This window comes from Lynx canadensis, chromosome B2, assembly GCF_007474595.2.
Source record: "Lynx canadensis isolate LIC74 chromosome B2, mLynCan4.pri.v2, whole genome shotgun sequence".
NCBI classification, from domain to species: Eukaryota; Metazoa; Chordata; class Mammalia; order Carnivora; family Felidae; genus Lynx; species Lynx canadensis.
The window spans coordinates 29,936,300-29,955,285 of NC_044307.1; the positions used below are offsets into that span (position 1 = coordinate 29,936,300).

Sequence of the window (18,986 nt, forward strand, 5' to 3'; positions counted from 1 at the left end):
GTACATGAATTATCCATCAATCACAGAGGATATGGAAGCCACAGAAAGTCAGGAGACAAAGGTCTCTGTCCGAGGCACTCTGCTTGCATATTCTCATTCTTTTTCTGGAAGCAAAGATGATAAACTTCTTTTCTCCTATTTCTGTGAAAGTCAGTACTGACCCTAGCCCCCATTGACCACAATTGTGGCCCTCACCTTCACCTTGCAGCAAATCCACCTTTCTCCTCTCCCTCCAACCTTCAACTATAAGCAGGAACACAAATAGCAACTTTATTTTGATTTTTCCCTTAGAATCCTGGAGTGTAATAGCTGCTTGATAAATGTTTTGTATCTAACATGAAAATCCTAGTTTCTATGTCATCCTTAATTCCTTATTAGAGTTAGCCTCCAAGTCTGAATAAAGCCAAGGGAAATGAAAATATCCCTACCAGAAATGCTACCTAAATGTGAATCCTTGGTCAGCTCTCCCTGGATAGAGACACATGCAGAGGGACCACAGAAACCCCAGGGCAGTGGGAACTGTGGATGAAATTAGCCAGAGGAGAAGTAAAGTCTGGGCTCCTATGTTCCTAGCCATTTCACCTGACTTCTCTCTTAGACTCCTCCAGACTTTCAAGTTTCTCTTTTTAAGTATTAAAAACAATGCCAGATAACTCTTTATTTCCACTGTAGGATGGAATGCCTAAAAAGGGAGTAGCAGGGTAAGTGTGGAGTTGACAGAAGTAGGCCTGGGTTGGATTAGCAAAAGGACTTTGGGTGGTGTTTTTCTTTTTCTTTTGATATTTATTTCTTGCATCCTCCATCTGCTCCCTCCCAATGACTGTCTCCTGGAGACAGCTGTCTTGCACATTCTGTTCTCTTTCTCCTTCTTGCCTCTCTGTGAACCCCTTTGATTGGAACCATTATTACTGCAGAGGACTTCCAGACTCATCATTAGCCTCTCTTTGCTCTGAAATCCAGTCCTGTATTTCCAGGCTTATTTTTCCCATAACATCTTCACTTGGATGTCACATCATATCAAACATGAGGCTCATGTATTCGTCCAGCAAACATTTTTGGAGCATTTCCTCCGTGCTAGATCTGAAGATAACATCAGTGAATAAAGCAAGCAACAGGTCCTGCCTTTAGGTAAAGATCTCACAATCCACCAGGAAAGGCAGATATCACACAAGGAATGACACACAAATACTTATAACTCTTTTAAGTATGCAAAAATACCGGCAAGCACCACCTCATCTTCCCACTATCAGGTCTTCATAGTTTCCCTCATTGGCATTCATTCTCTTCCTCCCTGCTCCCCCTTTACATTGGAGGAGTGTCTCTCCAACCTGGGTTCTGGTTCCCATCCCACACTTCCTGCCTCTCAGTAGGCTTCTCCTCCCCCTCCCACACTGTCTACTTCTCTTTCTCTGGGGTCCGTCCATCAGCATCCAAACAAGCTCTAGAAAAGTGTACACAAGAATCACCTGGAAGAGATTCTACTTGTTTACTTATTTATTTATTAAAAACCATTTATTTATAATTGAGGTATAGTTAATATACAATATTATATTAGTTTCAGGTGTGCAACCGGATGATTGGATATTTGTATATATTGTGACATGATCACCACGATAAGTCTAGTTAACATCCATCACCACATATAGTTACAATTTGTGTGTATGTGTGTGTTGAGAACTTTTAATATCTATGCTCTTTGCAACTTTGAAATATGTGATACAGTATTATTAACTATAGTCACCATACTGTACATTACACCCCCAGGACTTATATTTAAAAAAATTTTTTTTAACATTTCTTTATTTTTGGGGGGCGAGGGGCAGAGAGAGATGGAGACAGAGAATCAAAAGCAGGGTCTGCGTTGCCAGTGCAAAGCCCAATGTGGAGCTAGAACTCAGTAACCGTGAGATCATGACTTGGGCTGAAGTCAGACACTCAACCAGCTGAGCCACCCAGGCGCCCCAGGACTTATTTATCTTATAATTGGAAGTTTGTACCTTCTGATCCCGTTCATGCATTTTGCTCACTCCTAACCCCTGCCTCTGGTGACCACCAATCTGTTCTCTGTAGCCATAAGCTTATTTTGTTTTAGCTTCCACATATGAGATCATACAACATTTGTCTTTGTTTGATTTACTTCACTTAGCATAATGTCTTCAAGGTCCATCCATGTTGTCACAAATGGCAGGATTTCCTTCTTTTTTATGGCTGAATAATATTTCATTCTATATATATGAGATCATTTCTAAAATGCAGGTTTTGGTCCCTGTCCCTTAGGGTTCCTGAATCAGTAAATCTGGGATAGGGGCTGGGATCTGCATTTTAACAAGCTCTTAACCAACCTTGAAGCCTGTGGTCTAGTGACCACACTTTGAAAACTCTGTTCTTCCAGTATCCATCCTTAATAAGCCCATATCTTTCCCAGCTCTACCCTCTGTCATTGCCAAGTTTCTTGAAATAATTCCCTATAAACACAATATTCATTTTCTCATCTCCTACTCACTGTGTATATATTTCCTTTGCAGATTTTATCAGAGTAATTCATGTAGTTTTTGAAGTCCAGTAGTCCTACAGGCTCATTACAGAAAATAGCCACCTCTGATGCACCCCTCCTTTTCACACCTGATGCCTGCTGTCCAGAGGCAGCAACTTCCAACTTTTAGCTTTTTCTCTTGGTATTTGCACCTACAGATTTAAACAACATATTTAGGGGCACCGGCGTGGCTTAGTCAGTTAAGCGTCCAACTTCAGTTCAGGTCATGATCTCATGGTTTGTGAGTTCGAGCCGTTCATCCGGCTCTGTGCTGACAGCTCAGGGCCTGGAGCCTGCTTCAGATTCTGTGTCTCCCCTCTCTCTGCTCCTTCCCTGCTTGCACTCTGTCTCTCTCTCAAAAATAAATAGACATTAAAAAATTTTAGAAAAATAAACAACACATTCATATTATATTGCTATTCCTGGATTTTTAACAAAGATCTTGAATGCATTTTTAATTAGGCTAAATAATATTGTAAGACTCAAAAACTTCTTATCCCAATTTTTCCCCCGGAAAAGATTTAATAATTTATATATATCCAATATCATGGGGAATAAATATCCTTTTCAAAACAAAACATGTTTTTAAAATTCTAATTAATTTTCTTATCAGTTAACTTCATTTTTAGCAACAATTATTAAATAAAGTGAAAAAGAAATTCTCTCATAGTAAATTACACAGGCCCAAGAGAGAATATCCACACCTATTATCCTACTTTCTCAGAAAATAATTTATCTAACATCTGGCTCACAAATTTTAAAATCAACTGTGTTAAAACATGACAGCACATTGGCTGTTAACTCTTGCTTGTGTCTTAAGAAAGCACTTATGGAAAGAAAAAAAATGTTTCACAGGTAGTGGGCACAAACAGGTGATTTGGGGAATTGGTAACGAAAAATGGCAATCTTTCTTAGTTGTAGTGAGGTATGGAATGCTCTCCAACAAGCTCCAAGTCCATGAAATGGTATACCAGAAGTTTTCCTTTTCTTTTTTTGCAAAGCAGAATGCTAGCAGAGTTTTCTGCATATGCACCTTCCGCTTCATCAGTTCTGTGGTAGGGACACCATCAGGCTTGGCCCATGGTGTCACTGATTTCTTCTTCTTCTTCTTCTTCTTTCTTCCTTCTCCTTCTCCTTCTCCCTCTTCTTCGTCCTTTTCCTCCTCCTCCTCTTCCTCTTCAGTCTAATTCTTCTCATTCTCCTCCTCCTCTTCCTCCTTTTTTCCTCAAAATTTTTATTGTGGTAGAACATACATAACAGAAAGTTTACCATTTTAACCAATTTTAAGTGAACAGTTCAGTGGCATTAACTACATTCATATGGTTGTGTACCATTGCTGGTGACTTGTTTCTGATTTCTGATTCTGCCTCCCAGAACCATCACACTCAGGCCTGGCTTAGTGTTGTCTCTGTCCAAGTACTTGAAACATGGTGAATGGTGAGGGGCAGACCTCTGATGCTGCAGCTTGGTCTTGCTGTTCATACCCTTCCAGAAGCTGATCTAAGGTAGCACAGCTGTTACCTCCATGGACCCTATGTGCTAGACTCTCCTTGACATAGCTTTCTGTAGCCATGTAGTCATTTCTGAATAGGTAAACTAAGACTTGAGCAATTGTTTTCTTATACTCCATTGAATAATTCTTATTGTCCTTATTAATATTTTTTCTTTCTGAATAGAGTGCTGCCCGATCAATTCTTGTGCCAGCAGTCTCAAGGCTTTCCCTAAGCATTCAACTTCCTGTTGAAGTGTTTCTCATTTTCAAACATGTGGGCTGTCTGTTGATAAAATTGTCCAGAGTTTTCCAGATTGACATTTTCTATGAGCTTTCCAGCTAGTTCCAGTGCCTGCTGTGTTTCAGTTCCTTCAAGGTTGCTCTGTTGGGAGTGCTATTTTCTAGAAATATTGTGCTGGCTTTCTCCATCAGTTGGTAGTTCCTGCATCTCCTTCAACATCATGCCTGCTTGCTCAGAAGCTTTATGTCTCCAGATTCAGAAGTGTTACCATCAGTATCTAGTTGCCATTAAAAAAAAAGCAGTTTTCAAGTATTTATCTGCTTTGATAAGATGTTCCAACCCTTCATCTTTCTTTTGAGCGACTATTTCCACAGTCTGTCTGAAGGGCAAGACAGCGTCTTCCTTTTGGGCCCTGAAAGAGTCCTAGACAGAGATTCATAGGTTATTTTGTTTCATATATTATCTGTGTATTTATTCATCGTCTTTCTCCCTTACTTGAATATAAGCTTCATACCTATTTTTTAACACTGTGTCCCATGCCTGGAATCCTATATGCTTTATAGAAGTTTCTTTTTTTTAAATTATTTTTGTAATGTTTATCTATTTTTGAGAGAGAGACAGAGACAGAACATGAGTGGGGGAGAAGCAGAGAGAGAGGGAGACACAGAATCCGAAACAGGCTCCAGGCTCTGAGCTGTCAGCAAAGAGCCTGACGCGGGGCTCGAACTCACTAACTGCGAGATCATGACCTGAGCCAAAGCCGGATGCTCAACCAACTGAGCCACCCAGGCGCTCCTTTACAGATGTTTCTTGAGGAATATTTTTGAATGATGAAAATGAAGTACTGGGACAGAGAGCACCTATCAGAGAGAAATTTAGATCAATCTCCCAGATTCTTCTCTAACCCATTCCCCCCGCTACTACTTGGTCTAGCAATTTATACTAAAAAGTAACTAAATAAAAGAAAGAAATTATTCCAAAGATTTTCCCTTACCATTTCCTTGTGTCTTTTTACTGAGAGAACTGATACAAACTGCCTAACACATCAGTTCTGACCTTCACTGTCTAAGAGGTGATGAAGCATTTGGCCTCATCTAAAAGCTAGTGTTTTCATTTTCTTTGCATAAATATCCAGTAGTGGCCATGCAGCATTTAGCCTCATCTAAAAGCTACAACCTGACTGCCTTCATTTCATGCATAATAATCTGTGGGTTCCGCTCAGGCAGGGACAGTATGCTGAAGGTTGCAAAGAATCAAGGGGAGATTTGCACTTGAGGGTCTCAGCTCAAGTGTCCTACCGTTTTGGTGTGACCTCCCCTTTACTTTCACCCAGCTGAGGGAATGCTTCTGGGGATATCTGTCCAGATGACCTCTATGTTTTCAAACAACACATTTTCTCCTTCATCTGAGCTCCAACAATCCTTCGTGTTAGAGAAATGATATGCAGTTTCTGTTTGTGTTGCCTCCTTAACATCTGTTAGATTTTAAGATTCACCTAGGCGAACAGCAACAAAAACCCCACAGAAACCAAAAGACTGAGGACCCTGATTAGCAAAATTCTTGAGGAAAGAAGAGTGTAGAGGTGACTGATCAAACGATTCATTCAACACAGAAGCACAAGTGACTCAGCAGGCGCGCCCACAGCATCCACATTGGGGGGGGGGGGGAGATTAACTGCAGTCTAGATACCAGTAGTTCTGCTGACTTAAAGGAAACAAGAATGACAAATTTGCACAATATTCTTAATTAAATACAAAAAAATGCAAAAATTAGGGTTATTCCTAAATATAAATTAATGTATTTTAGGGAGGACTACAACTCCTGGGTCCACCATAGCCTCTGAGCCCTCCATACCCTTGATCACAGCTTCCAGGCACACTACCAAGACAACCACGGCCTCAGGAGACACCACAGTGTGTGTGTCCACAATGGGCTCCTCCCACAGGTCCTCAGAGCAACTCAACCTCTCAGGCCATCAAGGTCTCCACCACAGCTTCTGAGACCACACAACCATCACCACAGCCTCTGAGGCACCACACCCTCCACCACAGCATCTGTATTCACCATGACCTCTCCCACAGCCTCTGAAACTACCACAGGCTCTGAGACTACCTCAGTCTCCTGTACAGTTTCTGAAACCATGAAGTCCTTCACTACACTGTCTGTGCCAATGATGGCCTGCACCCCAGCCTCTGAGACTACCGTGTCCTCCATAATAACCTCTGTGCCTACCATGGTCTACAACTCAGGCTCAAAGATTACAACACCCTCTGAGACCATCATGGCCTCTACCACCACCTCTGAGACTACAATACCTGCCAACACAGCCTCTGATATCAGTACAGTTTCCACCAAAGCCCTTGTGACAATTTTGAAGTCTGTGCCTTCTGCAGTCACCCCAATAACTGCTGACACCACAGCATCTCTGTCCTTCACAGCCTCTGAGAGCACTGCTCCCACCGTGATGACATCTGTGCCCACCACAGTCTTCACTACAACCTCTGAAATCATCACAGGTCCTAGAGCCACCATAGACTTCACCGCAGCTCAAACACCACTGCAGAGTCTGTGTCCACCACAGGCTCTGAGATCACCATGTCCACAGAGGCCTCTTCCCTTGCCTCTGAAATCTCCATAAGCATGGACACCACCATAGCTTCTACTATAGCTCCTGAGATCATCACACCTTCCACTGCAATATCTGTGCCCACCACAGCCCTCAGCATAGCCTCTGAAGTCACCATAAGTTCTTCAACTACCCTAGTCTCTCAAATAACTTCTGAGGCCCTCAGGTCCACCATTGCAGCATCTGTGTCAATGATACCCTCTATCCCAGACTTTGAGGCTTCTGGGGCCTCTACCAAGGTCTCTGAGACCACCACAGCCTCCACAATTACATCTCTGCCCACCACAGGCTCTAAGAATACAGCTTTTGGGACTACCATGGCCTCCCCCACCACTTCTGAGACCACCATGGCATCTACCACCACTGCTGATACCACTAAGGCCACCACTGATCTCTGACAGCAGTGTGGTGTCTACCTTGGCCTCTGAGACAATGACAGTATCCACTAAAGTCTCCGACACCAGAAGAATCTGTGCCCTCCGCAGCTATTCCAATGTCTGGAGAGACCCTAACTGTCTCACCTACAGCTTCTTCTTTTTTCTTTAACTCACCCCTTTATTTAAAAAAAAATTATTTATTTTGAGAGTGAAAAGGAAAGAGAGAGAAAGTGTTTAAGTAGGGCTGGGACAGACAGAGAGGGAGAGAATCCCAAGCAGGCTATGTGCTGTCGGCATGCAGCCTGATGTGGGGCTCAAACTCACAAACTGTGAGATCACGACCTGAGCAGAAATCAAGAGCCTGCACCTAACCAACTGAGCTACTCAGGCGCCCCTCAACGACAGCTTCTATGGGCACCACAGTTTCTTTCTCAGAATCCGGGTCCATCATATATTCTTCAACAGATTCTGGCAACACCGAAGCTTCCACCTCACCTTTTGGACCTACCACAGCCTCAGAGGTCACCACACCTTTTACTTTGGCCTTATCACCTACCTTGGCCTTTACCTCTGCCTCTGAGGTCCCCACAGTCTCCACTAGTGTCTCTGGACCTTTCATGGTCTCTTCTATCACCTTGGTGCCCACCAAGGTCACTGACTTTTCTACTCAGACCATCACCAACACAGCTTTATCGGGTACTGACCACCATGTCTTCTCTAAGCACACACATTTACCTCCAGTGACAACCATCACATTTTGCCTGTTTCTGTCATTTCTGCTCTAGACTCTAGTCAAGCCACCACTCCTATTAGATATAATTCTGTTCCCTCTTTTTGAATCTTACTTATTTCTGTTCTGGTCTCACTTTCTTTTGTTCAGTGTTCCTCATTTCCATCCCAATCAGATTCTTTGCAAATAACCGCCCCCCCCCCCAACCCCAACACACACACATTAATTATATTCCATCACTTCTGCCTAGAGGGAACTCGCCTCAACTGCGACAAACATCTCAGTTTGTTAGATGCTATCACTTCTGTGCCAAGCCCAATCAGCTCTGTCCCACCCACCGCCTGTGACATTGCCACCTCATCTTCAATGTATTGAGCGCTGGCCCAGGGGCTGCTAACTACACTTCATGGACCAAATCTGGCCTGTTACCTGCTTTCTCAAATGAGGTATTATTGGAGCACAGGTGCACGTAGTCCTTTATGTCTATAGCTGCTTTCCAGCTACTTTGCATACTTGTGAGAGAGACTTTGGGACTCAAATAGCTTAAACATATGCCACCTGACGACGCTTTACAAGAAGAAGTTTGCCAACCCTTGCTCCAAGGTTGATTAAGACCAAAGTGATTTTTTTTCATATTCTTCCACTTGCTCTGAATAAAATCACCTCTGCACTTGCCATCAGCACTCATGGAGAATGTGATTCAACCCATTTTGTTCTGAGCCACTCACTGCTATTCCAGTGACTGACACTGCTCTTGTATCAGGGTAACCACTTCCAGTCTAAGCACAATCCTTGCTGCCAATGCCACCTGCTGTAGGTATTAGTTCCCCCCGCCTTATTCTGAGCCAGCCTCTCCTGTCCCTAGGGCCAGCCTCCTCCCTGTGGGTCAGGTTCTTCCACACAAGTTCTGAGCACACTCACCTCACCTTTGTTGACCACCACGATTGTGTTAGATTATGTAACCTGTGCTCCCAGCCATGGCCACTGTCTCACCCCTGAGTAAATCTGAGTCCATCATCCCGTCTTCCAGCAATGTCCTTATGCCCAGTTGAGTACATCACAAGAATATCAGACTCTGCCCCTTTTATCCCGGCCCACCTTCTCTATTTGGGTGATCACTTCTAAAATTGAATAAATCTTCTCCTACATCAATCACAGTCACATTTCCTCAGTCTTAACCTTCACCATCACCAGTGGACATAGTCTACGTCCTCTTCTCTAAGACACTCACCTCTACTCTGGGGACCATGGCCTCAGGTGAATCACTTTCTAACATCTCTCCTCTCACCACAACAGCTCTTCTCAAACCACCACTCCCATTAGTGGATTATATCAACCTTTCTTCTCTAAGTACACCCGCCTCCCTTTTGATTACCTGTTTCCTAGGCACCAGGACTCTGGAGTCAGGAAAACTACCTCCCCCCACCCCGTCACCATGGCCCTTGCAATGGACTCTACACCCCCTGCCACCAGGAATATTGTCCCTGAGAGAGCCCCAAATGCTCTTACCTGGGCACATCCACTGTTGGAGCACCATCTACTACCTCTGTTCCAGGTACCAGGAACACCAGGATGAGATCCACCCAGGAGTCAATCTCCACTCCTGGAAGAAGCATTACCTCCCCCCAAATAGGCCCAGTCACCACAGGCACAAACACAGTTACCAAGAGTCAAATGCCAACAAATGAGGGTAAACAAGTGGATATTTGCACCCTTGGGGCATCATTCTCATCTGTCTAGAGTCGTAGTGACTATTGGACTGTTAGTGGGACTGAGTTTCTGTATGGTGAGTTACTGTGAGTAGAGATGCAGGAACCACCTACATGATGGATCATGAGTGGGAATAGGATAATGAGAATAGAACTGCTAGGATGTTCAGGACAGGAAAGCAGTTTGTGGAGATCACATACACCCTAGCCCAGTCAACACAAGAGCAGCAGGAGCACACCTGTAATCTCACAAAGTCAGCTTTGTAAGGTCATTGCAGTAAGAGAAACTGTACACCAGAGAGACTAAGGAGCTTTGTACCAAACTAAGGAAAAGAGTCATTATAGTATTGGGGGAGTGTGGAGTTTGGGTCAAAGTTAAATGAAGCAGAGTGTTCTTAAGCCACAACTATGCAGGATGAGTACAGGGTCAACAACTGCTCCAGACTGTGAACTGGACTTGGTTTCCTTGGGGAAGACAAAGTTACAATAGATGGGAAATGCTGTATAGTTGACCCCTCACAGTAAATAATCTGCATAACTTTAGTCTCCCCCAAAACTTAACTACTAACAGCCTACTGTTGACTGGAAGTCATACCCATAACATAAATAATTAACACATATTTTGTATGTTATATGTATTATATACTCTATTCTAAAAATAAAATAAGCTACAGAAAAGAAAATGTTAAGAAAATTCTAAGGATGAGAAAATAGATTTACAGTATTGTACTATATTTATTGAAAAATTCTTCATATAAGTGGACCAGCACTGTTCAAACCCATGCTGTTCAAGGGTCAAATGTATTCAGAAACTCTTATCTGCCCCTTGGTTGGAAATCGAAACTATTTCTCTGTGTTAAAGTAACTTAGATTCTCCAGACAAGAATAGGATTTACTTCTTACTAATATAATTTCAAACAGGAAATTTGTGATAGTCTATGTGTTTAGAGAATCAAATTTTTCATTGACAAAGTCACTGAAAGTAAGTCACTGAAAGATGGGGGCTGTTATGAAGGCTTACAGCTGCAATGTGTCTTTGGGGAAAATATTCTTTCCTGTGAACCTTGCAGCTGGCTTTATCCATGTTGTCATTCCAGCCTGAGGAATGGCAGGACAGACTGTTACTTTCTCAGTGTGTTTTTCATTTTCCCAAATAGCATGATGTAAAGACCATGAGAGAGGGAAAGACAGAAAATGTGAATTACAGATGTAGTGAGAAGCAGTAAAAGGAAGAAGAAAGGTGAAGTGGAGTCTATGGGAGAGGTAAGTGTATGAGTCTATGTGCTGTGAATGGAAGACAGTCAAGAATACAAGGGCAAGCTTATATTTTATAAGGTTGCTGAAAACAATAGCACTGGAAAAAGGATCTTTAGAAAGTGATGAACATTTGAACTTCCAACAGGTTTTTCATTTCCATGGCAGATGTTGCTTCTGAAGGTGAGGGGGTGAAGATGTGTTCTTTCCCCCTCCTTTTGTGATTTTACCCAAGTGAAAGGAAATTCACTTTTCTAGGTACCTCTTAGCACAGCTCAAACAGGCTGGACATTTCAAAATACTTCACTAAATACTAAAAGGGCAGATAAGAAGGAAATACCCTTCTCAAGGACAGAAACCACAGAAACACCCACTGTCTTGTAAGGGGGGCTTCTGATGCTCTGAGAAGTGACATGTTCTGAGGCCCAGAGCCCCCTGCATTTCTCTGTGGTGTGATGCCCACATACTAGCAGCAGACTGCATCCCTGCATTCTATTCTCTATCCTGGTCTTAATCTTCTATTTTAATGTATTTTTCTTGTTTTATATTTAAAAATATATTTATAATTTCCTCTTTTGGTTTTATGTATTCCTTGAAGTAGTCTTCAGCATTTCTAGAGTGACCCACAAAAATAAATGAGAAATTTACACACTAGCCACAAATGGCTGGCATAATTTCCAATCGGTTTACTTGAGTTTCTTACCTCAGAATCTTGATTGTTCACCATGGTGACAACAAAATACAACTTTCCAGCCATGAGCAATTCTTCAAATGTTTAAAATAAAGATGTAATAGGAGCACCTGGGTGGCTTAGTCGTTGAGCGTCTGACTCTTGATTTTGGCTCAGGTCATGATCTTAGGGTCGTGGAATAGAGCCTAGCATTGAGGCTCACTCAGCATGGAGCCTGGTTAAGATTCATTCTCTCTCCTTCTTCTCTCTCTTTCTCTCCCTCTCTCTCCCCCTCAGCTCCTCTCTCTCCCTCTCTCTCTCTCAAAAAAAGATAAAGATGTAACAATAATAACTAGCACTTTATTAACTATTTACTAGGTGCAAGGTCCAGAGCTGAGAGTGCAAAATAGCCGTGTCCTTCTTTTACTCTGTATAACCACCTTGGGGGAACATACTTTTATTATTCCATTTCACAGACTAGGACACTAGAGTCAGAGACTAAGGTAACTTGCTAAAGGTCACAGGGCAAGGCTTCAATCCAAGTCGGCTTGACTGAAGAGCCCATGCTCTTAGCTACAGTTTAAAGCCAGTTCTTCAACTTTTGGCTCTTCATGGGCCTTCCCTTATCTTTTAAAATTTATTTTATTTTGTTATTTTATTTTATTATTTTTATTTTTTAATTTTATTTTTAAAATTTACATCTAAATTAGTTAGCATATAGTGTAACAATGATTTCAGGAGTAGATTCCTCAATGCCCCTTACCCATTTAGCCCATCCCTGCTCCCACAACCCCTCCAGTATCCCTCTGTTTGTTCTCCATATTTAAGACTCCCTTATGTTTTGTCCCCCTCCCTGTTTTTATATTATTTTTGCTTCCCTTCCCTTATGTTCATCTGTTTTGTATCTTAAAGTCCTCATATGAGTGAAATCATATGATATTTATCTTTCTCTGACTAATTTTGCTTAGCATAATACCGTCTAGTTCCATTCATGTAGCTGCAAATGGCAAGATTTCATTCTTTTTGATTGCTGAGTAATACTCCATTGTATATATATACCACAACTTCTTTATTCATTCATCCATCGATGGACATTTGGGCTTTTTCCATACTTTGGCTATTTTTGATAGTACTGCTATAAACATGGGGGTGCATGTGTCCTTTCGAACCAGCATACCTGTATCCCTTGGATAATGACCTAGTAGTGCAATTGCACCACTTAGGGTGGTTCTATTTTTAATTTTTTGAGGAGCCTCTATACCGTTTTCCAGAGTGGCTACAGCAGCTTGCATTCCCATCAGCAATGCAAAAGAGATCCTCTTTCTCCTCATCCTTGCCAACATCTGTTGTTGCCTGAGTTGTTAATGTTAGCCATTTTGACAGGTATCAGGTGGTATCTCATTGTGGGTTTGATTTGTATTTCCCTGGTGATGAGTTATGCTGAGCATTTTTTTCATGTGTCGGTTGGCCATCTGGATGTCTTCTTTGGAGAAGTGACTATTTATGTCTTTTGCCCATTTCTTCGCTGAATTATTTGTTTTTTGGGTGTTGAATTTGATAAGTTCTTTTTTTTTTAATTTTTTTTTCAACGTTTATTTATTTTTGGGACAGAGAGAGACAGAGCATGAATGGGGGAGGGGCAGAGTGAGAGGGAGACACAGAATCGGAAACAGGCTCCAGGCTCTGAGCCATCAGCCCAGAGCCCGACGCGGGGCTCGAACTCACGGACCGCGAGATCGTGACCTGGCTGAAGTCAGACGCTCAACCGACTGCGCCACCCAGGCGCCCCGAATTTGATAAGTTCTTTATAGATTTTGGATACTAACCCTTTATCTGATATGCCATTTGCAAATATCTTCTCCCATTCTGTCGGTTGCCTTTCAGTTTTGTTGATTGTTTCCTTCACTGTACAGAATCTTTTTATTTTGATAAGATCCAAGTAGTTCATTTTTGCTTTTGTTTCCGTGTTGAGTAAGAAGTTGCTGCAGCCGAGGTCAAAGAGGTCTTGCCTGCTTTCTCTTCGAGGTTTTTGATGGCTTCCTGTCTATGTTTAGGTCTTTCATCCATTTTGAATTTATTTTTCTGTATGGTGTAAGAAAGAGGTCGAGGTTCATTCTTCTGCATGTCGCTGTCCAGTTTTCCCAGCACCACTTGCTGAAGAGACTGTCTTTATTCCATTAGATATTCTTCACTGTTTTGTCAAAGATTAGTTGGCCATACATTTGTGGGTCCATTTCTGGGTTCTCTATTCTGTTCCATTGATCTGAGTGTCTGTTCTTGTGCCAATACTATACTGTCTTGATGATTACAGCTTTGTAGTATAGCTTGAAGTCTGGGATTGTGATGCCTCCTGCTTTGGTTTTCTTTTTCAAGATTGCTTTGGCTATTCGGGGTCTTTTCTGGTTCCATACAAATTTTAGGATTATTTGTTCTAGCTCTGTGAAGAATGCTGGTTTTATTTTGATAGGAATTGCATTGAATATGTAGATTGCTTTGGGTAGTATCAACATTTCAACAATATTTGTTCTTCCTATCCAGGTGCATGGAATATTGTTCCATTTTTTTGTGTCTTCTTCAATTTCTTTCATAAGCTTTCTATATTTTTCAGTGTATAGATTTTTTTTTTTACCTCTTTGGTTAGATTTATTCCTAGGTATTTTATGGTTTGTGGTGCAACTGTAAATGGGATCGATTCCTTGATTTCTCTTTCTGTTGCATCAATGTTGGTGTATAGGAATGCAACCGATTTCTGTGCATTGATTTTATATCCTGAAACTTTGCTGAATTCATGAATCAATTCTAGCAGTTTTGTGGTGGAATCTTTTGGGTTTTCCATATAGAGTATCACGTCACCTGCAAAGAGTGAAAGTTTGACTTCCTCCTGGACGATTTGGATGCCATTTATTTCTTTGTGTTGTCTGATTGCGGAGGCTAAGACTTTTAATACCATGTTGAATAACAGTGGTGAGAGTGGACATCCCTTTCTTGTTCCTGACCTTAAGGGGAAAGCTCTCAGTTTTTCTCCATTGAAGGTGATATTAGCGTTGGGTCATTCATATATGGCTTTTATGATCTTGAGGTATGCTCCTTCTATCCCTACTTTCTTGAGGGTTTTTATCAAGAAAGGATGCTGTATTTTGTCAAATGCTTTCTCTGCATCTATTGAGAGGATCGTATGGTTCTTGTTCTTTCTTTTATTGATGTGATGAATCACGTTAATTGTTTTTCAGATATTAAACCAGCCCTGAATCCCAGGTCTAAATCTCACTTGGCCGTGGTGAATAACTTTTTAAAAGTATTGTTGGATCCGGTTGGCTAATATCTTGTTGAGGATTTTTGTATCCATGTTTTCAGGGAAATTGGTCTATAGTTCTCCTTTTTAGTGGGGTCTCTGGTTTTGGAATCAAGGTAATGCTGGCTTCATAAAAAGAAGAAAGTTTCCAGTTTTCCTTCCATTTCTATTTTTTGGAACAGCTTCAAGAGAATAGGTGTTAACTCTTCCTTAAATGTTTGGTAGAATTCCCCAGGAAAGCCATCTGCCCTGGACTCTTGTTTTTTGGGAGATTTTTGATTGCTAATTCAATTTCTTTACTGGTTATGGGTCTGTTCAAATTTTTTATTTCTTCCTGTTTCAGTTTTGGTAGTGTATATGTTTCTAGGAATTTGTCCATTTCTTTCAGATCGCCCATTTTATTGGCATATAATTGATCATAATCTTCTCTTATTATGGTTTTTATTTCTGCAGTGTTGGTTGTGATCTCTCCTCTTTCATTCTTGATTTAATTTATTTGGGTCCTTCCTTTTCTTTTTGATCAAATTGGCTAGAGGTTTATCAATTTTGTTAATTATTTCGAATAACCAGCTTCTGGTTTCATTAATCTGTTCTACTGTTTTTTGGTTTTTGGGTTTTTGGTCTTGATAGCATTAATTTCTGCTCTAATCTTTATTATTTCCTGTCTTCTGCTGGTTTTGGGGTTTATTTGCTGTTCTTTTTCCAGCTCCTTAAGGCATAAGGTTAGGTTGTGTATCTGATATCTTTCTTCCTTCTTTAGGAAGGCCTGGATTGCTATATACTTTCCTCTTATGGCCGCCTTTCCTGCATCCCAGAGGTTCTGGGCTGTAGTGTTACCATTTTCATTGGCTTCCATGAACTTTTAAATTTTCTCTTTAACTTCTTGGTTAACCCATTCATTCTTTTGCTAAAGAATGTTCTTCAGTCTCCAAGTATTTGTTACCTTTCCAAATTTTTTCTTGTGGTTGATTTCGAGTTTCATAGCGTTGTGGTTTGAAAATATGCATGGTATGATCTTGATTTTTTTGTACTTGCTGAGGGCTTATTTGTGTCCCAGTATGTGGTCTATTCTGGAGAATAGTGCACTCCATGTGCACTGGAGAAGAATGAGTATTCTGCTGCTTTAGGATGAAATGTTCTGAATATATCTGTTAAGTCCACCTGGTCCAGTGTGTCCTTCAATACCATTGTTTCCTTGTTGATTTTTTGATTAGATGATCTTTCCCTTGCTGTGAGTGGGGAGTTGAAGTCTCCTACTATTATGGTGTTACTATCAATGGCTTTCTTTATGTTTGTGATTAATTAATTTATATATTTCGGTGTCTCCACATTTGGCACATAAGTATTTACAAGTGTTAGGTCTTCTTGGTGGATAGACCCCTTAATTATGATATAATGCCCTTCTTCATCTCTTGATACAGTCTTTATTTTAAAGTCTAGATTGTCTGATATAAGTATGGCTACTCTGGCTTTCTTTTATTGACCATTAACATGACAGATGGTTCTCCATCCCCTTACTTTCAATCTGAAGGTGTCCTTAGGTTTAAAGTGGGTCTCTTGTAAACAGAATATAGATGGATCTTGTTTTCTTTTTTTTTTTTTTTAATTTTTTTTTAACGTTTATTTATTTTTGAGACAGAGAGAGACAGAGCATGAACGGGGGGAGGGGCAGAGAGAGAGGGAGACACAGAATCAGAAACAGGTTCCAGGCTCTGAGCCATCAGCCCAGAGCCTGACGTGGGGCTCGAACTCACGGACCGCGAGATCGTGACCTGGCTGAAGTCGGATGCTTAACCAACTGCGCCACCCAGGCGCCCCTCTTGTTTTCTTATCTAGTCTTTTACTCTATGTCTTTTGATTGGAGCATTGAGTCCATTGACGTTTAGAGTGAGTACTGAAAGATATGAATTTATTGCCATTATGTTGCTTGTAGAGCTGGAGTTTCTGGTGGTATTCTCTGGTCCTTTCTAATCTTTGTTGCTTTGGGTATTTATTTATTTATTTATTCATCTTTTCTCCCCTCAGAGAGTCCCCCTTAAAATTTCTTGCAGGGCTGGATTAGTGGTCACAAACTCCTTTAATTTTTGTTTTTCTGGGAAACTTTTTATCTCTCCTTCTATTTTGAATAAGAGCTTCTCTGGGTAGAGAATTCTTGGCTGCATATTTTTCTGATTCAGCACATTGAATATACCCTGCCACTCTTTTCTGGCCTGCCAAGTTTCTGTGGATAGGTCTGCTACAAACCTGACCTTTCTTCCCTTGTATGTTAAGGACTTTTTTCCCCTTGCTGCTTTCATGATTCTCTCCTTGTCTGAGTATTTTGTGAATTTGACTATGATATGCCTTGTTGATGGTCGGTTTTTGTTGAATCTAATGGGAGTCCTCTGTGCTTCCTGTATTTTGATGTCTGTGTTTTTCCCCATGTTAGAAAAGTTTTCTGCTATGATTTGCTGACATAACCCTTGTACTCCTATTTCTCTCTCTTCCTCTTCTGGGACCCCTATGATTCTGATGTTCCTTTTTAATGAGTCACTGGTTTCTCTAATTCTTAAATTGTGCTCTTTTGCCTTAATCTCCCTCTTTTTATCTGCTTCATTATTCTCCATAAGTTTGTCCTTTATATTGCTGATTCTCTGTTCTGCCTCATCCATCCTTGCCGCTGTGGCCTCCATTTGAGATTGCAGCTCAGTTATAGCATTTTTTATTTCATCCTGACTAGCTTTACTTCTGTTATCTCCGCAGAAAGGGATTCTAATCTATTTCCGACTCCAGCTAGTATTCTTAATATCGTGATTCTAAATTCTCGTTCAGACATCTTGCTTGTATCTGTGTTGGTTATGTCCCTCACTGTCGTTTCTTCCTGCTCTTTCTTTTGGGGTGAATTCCTTCATTTTGTCATTTTGAAGGGAGAAAAGGAATTAATGAGGTAGAAAAAATTAAAATAAAAAATATTAAAATTTAAAAATATTAAAATTTAAAAATATTAAAATTAAAAAATTAAAAACAAACATACACACACAAAATTGAATAAATGATGCTAGATCCTAGGTGTGTTTGGTCTGGGTGTGAAAGGGGCTTGATAGATTAGAGAAAAAAGGGGGGCGGGGGAGAGAAATCATTTGAAAATTTGAAAAAATGAATACACTGAAGTAGACTAAAATAAAATGATGGAAATAAAATAGTATTTGAAAAAATTTACACAAAAGCAACAAATATAGTAAAAAACATTAAAGAAAAATACTTTTAATAAAAATGAATTTTTTCCTCTTTCTGTATTCAAGAAAAATAAATGAAAAAGAGAAAAAAGAAGAAAAATGAAAGAAAATTGAATAGATGGACCAGCTAACAGACTGAAATACAACTGAAATACAAATTACTTTGTTTTCCTCTAGAATTCAAACTATGAGGTGCTTTATAGTCCATAAACTAAGCAGGCGGTGAGACTTCTGTTCTTGAAGAGGGAGGATGGCCCACTTGGGCGGGGCTTAGTGTAATGTCTCCGTTCCTCACTAGATGGTGCTTCTTAGCTTACTGGGGTGGATTGTTGTGGTGCTTGTGGGTGTGTATGCACATGTGCAGGAGTGGTGAAAATGGCGTCACCCAGCTACTCAGTCTCTAGTATTGGAAATCTGTTCTCCCTGATCAGCAATTGTGCACTTATCCTTTGTCTTCAGCTTCTGTCCACTCCCCGCTTTTACACAGTCCATGACCAAGCCCCAGGCAGCACATCCCTCCTGAGTTTTGTCTCAGATGTGGCTGTTTTTCCTGACCCCTTACTTCTGAGGGACTGCAACTTTGAGCCATTCTGCCCCTCTGTGGAGGGTATCCCTGAGCAATGGCTGGGTGCTGGCTGCAACAGGACTGCTGCTGCCGATGCCCAGAGACTGCAGCCAGGTGCCAACCCGCCCCAGAAAAAGTTTGCGAGATAGTGTAGCAGCAGCATTTCAGGGATTATGGAAAATCACAACACACATCTGGCACTAGACTTCACCCTTAATGACCTTGTTCCAGCACCAACGAATGTGGTTGTTCTCTGGGGTCTGCTGGGACCAGGTGGCCTCA

The 18,986-nt window shown here is 41.1% G+C and overlaps 1 protein-coding gene across 1 annotated transcript in view; it reads left to right on the top strand.

The window, feature by feature from the left end:
* Window positions 1-18,986, top strand: part of MUC22 (mucin 22) — a 59,049-nt gene that overhangs the window by 70 nt on the left and 39,993 nt on the right. The window contains 3 exon segments of the mRNA XM_030317052.1: window positions 6,348-6,782; window positions 6,848-7,272; window positions 7,851-7,965. Coding sequence (XP_030172912.1) covers window positions 6,348-6,782; window positions 6,848-7,272; window positions 7,851-7,965 — 975 coding nt within the window.